At 53.3% G+C, this 8,828-nt stretch overlaps 1 protein-coding gene across 1 annotated transcript; it reads left to right on the top strand.

The window, feature by feature from the left end:
• Positions 1-5,507: 5,507 nt before the first annotated feature.
• Positions 5,508-7,016, top strand: TMEM121B (transmembrane protein 121B; the record flags this gene model as incomplete). The annotated part of the gene is made up of 1 exon (XM_083860109.1): positions 5,508-7,016. One exon carries the CDS (start codon positions 5,508-5,510, stop codon positions 7,014-7,016), a length of 1,509 nt encoding a protein of 502 aa, XP_083716235.1.
• Between the last annotated feature and the right edge of the window lie 1,812 nt (positions 7,017-8,828).

The raw sequence follows: 8,828 nt of genomic DNA, 5'->3' as shown, positions 1-8,828 counted from the left end.
CTTCCCGTGTCTACATTTAATGGGTATTATCTTGTTTTCTTTGACATCTTTGCCCTAAAAGATTATTAGGGCAACTTCTATCTGCTTTTTCTTTTTTTTTTTTTTCCTTGTTCTTCAAGCTATTATCAGATTTTCTTGAGGGAACCACCTTGAAAGATATCCCTGTCAGCAATTAATTGGCAAACTTTCAGATTAGCTTCCCCTGATTTCAACAGAAAATTAAAGATCTTGCTAGGTAAAACCATAATCTCTAATAATCTATTAAAAATCTATGACTGTCTATCCATAGATAGAACTTGATGTTGAAAACAACAATCAGTAAAGCAGTTTTGGAGGGACTGGACAAGGATTCCCATTCTCAGCAGAGAAATTGAGTTATATTCTATATCCTGGAGAGGTGACCTGCAGCCCTGACCTCATAAATAATGATAAAAAGTGTTAATCAACTTCCTCATTTTATCCAGTTGGATAGTTGGAGCATTCACCCAAGATGGGGCTGATCAAGGTTGAGTTAAGCAGGGAGAGATCACAGCCTGAAACTCCCAGGTGCATGCTTTCAATTTTAAATGCTTTTAATTCATTGTCAGAGCACAAGGGCAGCCTAGAGTTAAAGTGTCACTTTTGCAGGACAGCCTGAGCTGGAAGTTGGAGTCCCATAGAAATCCTGGCCCAGCCCAGGGTGCAGAGTTAAACATTGGTGTTGTGAAACACTGGAGAAGAACCAACTTGGACAAAAGGACTGAGAGCCCTGGAGGAGTTTGCTCCCAGGGAAATGCTGTGAGAAATTCCTGCCCTAAAAAATAACCTTTGGCAAGTGCTTGGTCCCTGCTCACCCTGGTGCCTTTAGGGGCCTGCCCAAACCCTTCCATTGCCAGACCTTCCTAACCCCAATTTATAAAAGCACAAATCTTTATGGGTTTTTTTATTGCCACAGTCAATTTGATGAACACTGTGCACTTACAGACATTCACAAATCCAGTCTGCAACAGTTTAAAACACCAGCAAGGCAGCTAAATGTTCTGTAGGAACCAAACCTCCATCGAGAAAACACTTAAATTCACAGTAATAAACCTACTTTTCCTTTTCAGTCATTTAAACTTGTTGTGGTTTGAAAACAAAACGAGTGAGAGGCTCCAAGTCAGAGATATAATTTAATGAGAAGAAAGGTAAAAAGGTAAAAATAAAATAAAATAAATGCAATAACACAAAGAATCACTGACAGGGTCAGAATACAACCTGAGCAGGATGGTGGAAGCAGTCCAGGTGAAGTGCTCTTCCTGAAGCAGTGATCCTGTAGAGAGGTCTGGGAGCTCTGGTCCTCTGGGAATCCAGTGGGTAAGTGCCCATTGCAGTGTCCCACGTACCAGCTTATATCCAGGTGAGAATGCTTGGCTCCTCCCCCTGGGCAGAGCACCTCACAATGGCATGAGAAGTGTGAAATGGGTCCTTGATGGCTCATTAACAGAGATAACCCCTGGAGGGAGTTACCTGTGACTCATGGGCCATTAGCAGGAGACACCCCAGAAGTCATTAGCAGAAAAACACCCCAAAGGCGTTAATGGGCCATTAGCAGAAAAGGCAGGGGGCTTGGGAAAACACTAGCCCACCTGGTTTCAACAGTTCATGAAGATGGTGATAGAATAAATACTTTGTGTACATCCTACACTGCAACCCAGGACAAAACTATGAAAACTTTCATTTTCTCCTCAAGGTCAGATCAATAGATGCTCTATTGCTGAGTAACTCCAAAATACAAAAAACAAACCCCAAATCCACTCTCGGAGCCCCTACCCTGCCACAAGCACGAAAAGAAATGTCTTGGCATTTCCTGCTGGTATTAAAAGCTCTTTGAACCGAAATGTAATTACAAGCAATAGACTGTTAACACTTTTATATCCTTTTGAAGAGGATCTGCATTCCCTGAACCATAACACAGGATCAGCAGTTTAGTTACAAAGACTCTGTTCAGAAGCCAAGGCATTGCTGAATTCTGGCACTGGCCAGGTGAAACCTTTTTTACACTCACCTGTAACTTCATCCCTGACCATTTGAATGGGTTAGATAAGTACAGCACAAAAGAGTGTGTCAGAGAATCCCAGAAGCTTCCTCTCCCACACAAAAGGCATTTTAAGTATGGTTGGAGCAGATTATGCTCCAACTCCCCGAGATCAGCTTTGCCTCCTTCCCTCCCTCCCACTGCTGCCAGTTTCTGACAGCTTACTGCAGGGTATAATTAGGTATCTAGTTTCTGGTCTTTCTTGCAGGCATGTATCTGCCTCTTTTCTTTTTCTTTTTTTCTTTCCTCCAAGAAATCGAATCATTACTTTGTTTCCTCCCAAGTTCAGCCCTCAAGAAAGTTTTGCTTTCCTCCACCAGGGGCATTTTTGGGGGCACACTTGTAGGGTAAACTAAAAATGGGAGCATTTTAGATATTAAGTATGACTGCTGCACAAAACTCTGTTTGCCTTAACACACACATCTCTGTGCATACACATCAATACATTAAAAAAAAGCCAAAAACATATCTTGGGAGCTGCTGAGGAGTAGAAGCTATTTATAGTTTAGGTTTTTAATGTTTTAGCAGGACTGGTTAAGCACTAGCACATCCAAGCACTGCACATTGCATTAAATAACTGGATCACATGGGAAGCATCAGCTTGTCATAGCTCATCCCACAGTGTGCTACAAAAAGCTCTTCAGTGCATCCTCAAGTAGAAGTCATTTCTCCCCTCATTCCCATTTTGAAGCAGAGGCACAATTCCTGCTTCCTTTCCTACAAACCAGCTCCTTTCTAGTCCTCAGCTCTTTGTCTGGGTTGTGTTGGCACTGTTGGCAAGGAAGTGAGGTGGGTCACTCTCTACAAGCTCTTTTCAAGGACAATTTGTCCAATTATGAAACACCATCTGAATTATTTTGTCTTTAAACCCAATAAGGAACCACTTGAAATCTGCATTGCAGAGTCCATCAACCAATTATAGGAAACCACCCAAACTCATGAAGGAGAAGGAAGAAGAGGGTGAAGAAGAAGAAGGACCCAGGCAATGCTCAAAGTCCTTCATTTTGTCTCACATGTAGCCTGACCAGGGCTACACCCAAGGTGGACCCAAAATGGTCACAAAAATGGACAAATGGTCACCAAGTATTAAATTTTTGTAAGTTTTGGTCCATTTGCACATTGAGGTTTAATTGTCCAATTCCAGCTGTAGGTTGTGAGGTCCCATCCTTCTTGTCCCTCCCTCCAGCCCAGCCTTGTTTGTGCTTTTGGGGCTGAAAGTTGTCCTTGGTGTGCAGCAGGAAAAGGATTTGTTTTGTGTCCCTGCTGTGTGCAGAGCTGAGTGACACTGACTGTGAGCTCAGAGCTGCACCCCTGGCCACCACAGAACCTGAAATACATGAAAGATAAAACTTAAGGCATCAGTGTGATGCCTGGGCCAAGCACCTTGACAGAGGCCCATGAGCTGCCTGGGCTGAATGCAGGCAGTGCTGTACAAGGCTCCTGCTCTGAGAGCTCTTCACCCTCAGGCTGTCACAGTCACCTGCTGGAAAAGAAATGGCAACAGCCTTCTTTGGAGGACTAAAATCGGCGGCCTTCTTAAAATTAATTGTTTTTATTTGCTAATGGAAAGGTGGAGGTAGTGAGAAAGCCCTCAGCAAGGAAACACATGGTGTGTTCAGTCTCCTCTGTGCTGGGGACCGTGACAAGGTGGCTGAGAGGAAGGTAGTGCTGATGCAAGGTTGAGTCTTGGCAAGTGTATCCCAGCATTGCAAAAAATAGATGTCCCCTCTCTGAGCTGCAGCCCAGCCAAGGCAGGGTATGACATCAGGGATGCAGCAGCATGGACTTGAAGCAGGGTAGTGAGGGATCACAGGAACAGCTGCTTGTTGCTGTCTCTATATGTGGTACCATTTCAGTCCTGAGCTGCCCAAATAACCATATTACAGCTTGCATGGCCTCCAGTTACTTTCTCTCTTCCCCTCTGTTCTGATCTTTTAGAAAACTAATTTATCTGTGCCCCCTCGCTCCACTGACAGCAATGCTTTTGCTGTGACTCTTCTTCCTCTTCCCCTGCTTTTCCTCCTGATTGTTGCTGTGTGCCCAAAGAAATCTTTGTGTGAATCCACCCCAAGTTCTCCCTTTCCCTTACTCAGTCACCTCTTTGTTTCAAGTTGAAGCATGAATTCTCCTTGTGGCTGATTTCTCTTTGTTGGCAAGAGCAGCCAGGGACATTGACTGGCTCCTCAACGTGTGTTAGATGGTTGTCACTGCTGTCCTGGATGTCCTTCCCCATTTGCTTTGTCCTTCCCCATAAGCAGTGTTTGCTCAGTGTTGATTTTAGCAACACGCTCAAAACATGAAGTTATTTTGGATTTTTATCTCAAAGTGTTGTTAATGCAGACATTTGTGGGGACAGTTTATTTGATGTGCCTCACATCACTGTCAGGCAGCACCTGGCTCATGGCTGGTGGGCACAGGTACAGATGGGGACCTGGTGATGCTGAGCACCAAAACACTTTGGAAACATGATGTGCCAAGCCATTAGTGCTGGTGGTGAACAGACCCAGGCAGCTATTAAGCTCAATTTGAGGCCATTAGGAGCGGGTCAATAAAGGTCCTGATTGTTGTTTTCAGGAGAAGTAAGAGCTCTACAGCTATTCACATCAATTTAAAGGCTCTGTCCCATCATGGCAAAGCTGGGTAGGGCCCTCAGCTCATAAAATTGGTGGGATAAAAGACACTAATGAACAAACACGGCAAATGTAGGGGCAGATGAATGTAGGGGCAGATGAATGTAGGGACAGACCAAATGTAGGGGCAGACCAAATGTAGGGGTGGATGAATGTAGGGGCAGGTGAATGTAGGGGAGATAAATGTAGGGGCAGATGACTGTAGGGGCAGATGACTGTAGGGGCAGATGACTGTAGGGGCAGATGAATGTAGGGATAGACCAAATGTAGGGGCAGATGACTGTAGGGGCAGATAAATGTAGGGGCAGATAAATGTAGGGGCAGATGAATGTAGGGGCAGACCAAATGTAGGGGCAGATGAATGTCCAGCAGCACAGACAAATGAGTGTTTCAGTGCAGGCTCTGTGCCAGGCCCACTGCTCTTTGTCTCGGCCCTCCTCGAGGGCTCAGGGGGGCTGAAGCAGGGCGGGTACAGGGATGCTGTGCCATTGCCGGGGCAGGGGGCAGGATGATGCTCCCGGGCTGTAGGACAGGAGCATCCCTCGAGGGGGGGGACAAGGCGGGGGGAGCCCTTCTCGCCCCCCTCCTCCCTTCCCCCGGCCGCGCAGCCTCTCCCCCATCCCCATCCCCATCCCCATCCCCATCCCACCCACCGCATCTGCCGGGCGCCGCCCCCGGGCTGCGGGCGCTGGGGGCTGCGGGCCCCGCTGTCTCCGGTGCCGGGCCCGGTGCTGCGGCGCGGGGGGCGGGCCGGGGGCGGGCCGGGGGCCGCGGTTCGGCCGTGGGGCCCGGCGCGCCGGCTCGGGGGGCCGGGGAGGACCATGCACCGCGCTGCCTCCAACCAGCGCTCGGTCTCCTCCTCCTCGGGCTCCTTCCAGCCGCCGCCGCCACCGCCGCCGCTGCCAGACCGGCAGCCCCTCTTCCCGGGGGGCTCCGGCAGCCGCCGGGGCTCGGGCTCCAGCTCGGGCTCGCCGCGGGCCCGCCGCCCCCTCAGCCCCCGCAGCAGCGCCGAGGAGGAGGAAGAGGAGGAAGAGGAGGAGGAGGAGGACAGCAGCAGCATCAGCAAGCCCCTGGTGCCGCCGCCCGCCGCCCCGCCGCCCGCCGCCGCCTCGCCGCTCCCCAGCAGCAGCAGCAGCAGCGGCGGCGGCCCCGGGGGCAGCCCGGGCATGACGGCGGCCGAGCTGTACGGGGCGGCCCTGGGGGCGGCGGGCGGCCCCGGCCCGGGGGGCGGCTCTGGCCCGGCTCAGGGGGCGCTGCTGGGGCCCGGCGCCGGGGCGGGGGGCGGGCGGCGCTGGGGCTTCCAGGCGCTGTCCCTGGTGCTGCTGCTGGGCCAGGGCGCGCTGCTGGATCTCTACCTGATCGCCGTCACCGACCTGTACTGGTGCAGCTGGATCGCCACCGACCTGGTGCTGGCGGCGGGCTGGGGCATCTTTTTCTGCCGCAACAGCCGCGCCCGCCGCCGGGAGAGGCCCCCGCCGCCCCCCGGGCCGCCCCCGCCGCACCCGCTGCTGCTGCACGGCCCCCCCGGCGGGCGCGGGGCGGGGGGCAGAGGGGCCGGGGTCCCCCCGAGGGGAGGCGACTTCGCCTACGCGCACCTGGCCTGGCTCATCTACTCCATCGCCTTCACGCCCAAGGCGGCGCTGATCCTGGGCACCTCCATCCTGGAGCTGATCGAGCTGCGCCTGCCGCTGGGCACCACCGGCTTCCGCATCACCCTGGCGCTGTCGGCGCCGCTGCTGTACTGCCTGCTGCGGGCCATCGGCACCGAGAGCTCCGGGCAGCTCCTGCTGCCGCCGCAGCCGCCGCCGCAGCACCGAGCGGCCGCCGCTTTCCTGGCCACCTGCCTGGACCTGCTGGACAGCTTCTCCCTGCTGGAGCTGGTGCTACAGCCCGGGCGGCCGGCGCCTCTGCCCGCCCCGCTGCGCTACCTGCTCATCGCCGTCTATTTCCTCTGCCTGGCCTCGCCCGTGCTGTGGCTGTACGAGCTGAGCGCCGCCCGCCCGCCCGGCGCCGCCCGCCTGGCGCTGCACCTGCTGCTGCCCGCGGGGCTGCTGGACGCGCCTCTGCTGGCGCTGCGCTGCCTGCTGCTCCTGCGATACCAGCAGCCTCTGTCTCTTTTCATGCTCAAAAACCTCTTCTTCCTCACCTGCCGCGGTTTGGAGGCGCTGGAGACCTGCTGCCTCCTCCGGCCCGCCGCCGCCCCGCCGCCAGCCAAGTTCGGGCCGGCCGGGGCCGCCCCCGCCGCCGCCCCGCTGGCCCACGGGCTGTCCGAGGTGGATGTGGGGCCGCACGGGTACGTCAATGCCCTGGCGGTCACCGCCCAGGGGTGAGCATCCTCCCCCCCTGCCCGGCAGAGCCTCAGTTCTCTGCCGTCTGCTCAGGTTCGCTCCGCCGTGGCCGAGCAGGGGAAGGAGGGGATGTGGGGCTTTCCCGGCAGATTCCAGCTCCTCTCCTCTCCTCCTCACGGACGCACAACCCCGACTACCTGCAGGAGCCTACGGATGATGCTTGTCCTCGGAAAACGCACCTGTTCTTCATTATGAGACTTCTTCCTCTGCTCCTGCCTCTCCGCTGTCTGGAGGGTCCCACTCCTCCCTCCCATCCCTCCCTCCCTCCCAGGACATTGTGACCATCTGTAACCATAAAGGTGCAGATTTTTCCTTCTCATCCCAAACAGGGACCAGCGCATTTTGTCCCCTCCTTTAAGAACTCTCCTGCGGACCACAGTGAGATGCAAGAGGGGCCTGACCAGCAGACGTTGCCTCCAGGTGTGGGAAGGGCAGAGGGAAGCACGCCTTGGTTTTCCCTGTGTTTCCTGTGTTTCCCAGGCTTTTATGAACCTCTCCCCAGCTGAGGGACCTCTGGAAGCACGCTGGCCACTCCAAGCCACCTTCTCCTAGCCAAAATGTCTACCTCTGTGCTTCAACCTTTTTTGCATCTTACATTGATTTCACGTACTTTTAAAAAAACAACCAATCCAGCATGGACATAAACCAGGGCTCAGGCCCCATTTCATAACCACCAAGACTTTTCTTTCTGGTGAGAACAGGGTTTACAGCAGCCTCCTGCTGGCATCCCCAGGTTGCTGGGGCTCTCATTTCTCTGTGAATATGCATGTTTACGGGATCAGCGTCGGTTTTTCTTTTCCACCGAGCGTAGGGTCTTCCTTTCCACAGCCAGAAAAGGCTGGAAAATTCCCTCCAGCCCCTTTCCATGCCTGCCTGAGGGAGCAGAGATGGGGCTAAGCCTGCAAAGGGCCCCCTCTCCAAGAGCTGGCATTGCTCAGCTGGGCTCCATGCTCACTGAACCTCATTTTTCAGCACAGAAAGAGCAAAGTGCTGAAGGGCTCTCCAGCTTTGGTGAAAGCCCACCTGTATCAGCATCCTGTCCTCTGTGTGCATGTGGTTTTGGGTTAGAGGGGGGGAAATTTTGATAGTAACCTCTCATAGGAACAAGGTTTTCTTTGGTTTTAAGCTCCATGAATGTTGGGTAGGGTTAAGGCCTGCCCTTCTGCCTGGCTGCTCCTGAAACCAGCCCCATGGAAGCAGGAGCACACAGGCCACGCTCTGGGGAAGGACTTTGCCCCTCCCAGGCTTATATTTTGTTATCTGGGCAAGGCTGCAATAATTGTGAAAAACAACAGTTTCCCGTTGCAAGTTTTTTTTATTTTTATTTTTTATTATTTTTTCCAAGCTGTCCTGATGGGAAGGGGAAATAAAGCACAACCAACTGCTACCCAGAGCAGGACTGCAGGTGCAGCCCAGACTTCCTCACACTCATTCATCCTTTCCTCCAGGGCTTGGGCTTCAGAGCCTCTGTCCCACCTTCCTTTTCACAGAGTGGGATCAGCTGCCTGCTCCAGTGGACTGCTCCAACAAAATGTTTACAGTCTGGTACCTTCCAGCTGCCAGCAGCAGAAGTGGGGCTGCCATGGGGCTCTTCCCCCTCCAGCTCTGATGGGTTTTGAGGGGCTGGAAAAGCCTCTAAGAAAAGCTGGGTCCATAGTGCTGTTCTGTTCAGAAGGGCAGCTGGGATGGGTGACTGACTCACTGCTCTCCTCATGCCAAAGGGAGAGTTGGCTAAAGCTAGGCTTAACTTTCCCACCAGTGCTTTATTTTTAACCTGAGCCCTTTTACAGGGGC

The sequence above is a fragment of the Zosterops lateralis genome (assembly GCF_965231275.1).
Source record: "Zosterops lateralis genome assembly, chromosome: 4".
NCBI classification, from domain to species: Eukaryota; Metazoa; Chordata; class Aves; order Passeriformes; family Zosteropidae; genus Zosterops; species Zosterops lateralis.
The sequence above is the reverse complement of the archived record's forward strand: the minus strand, read 5'-3'. Positions and strand labels throughout refer to the sequence as shown.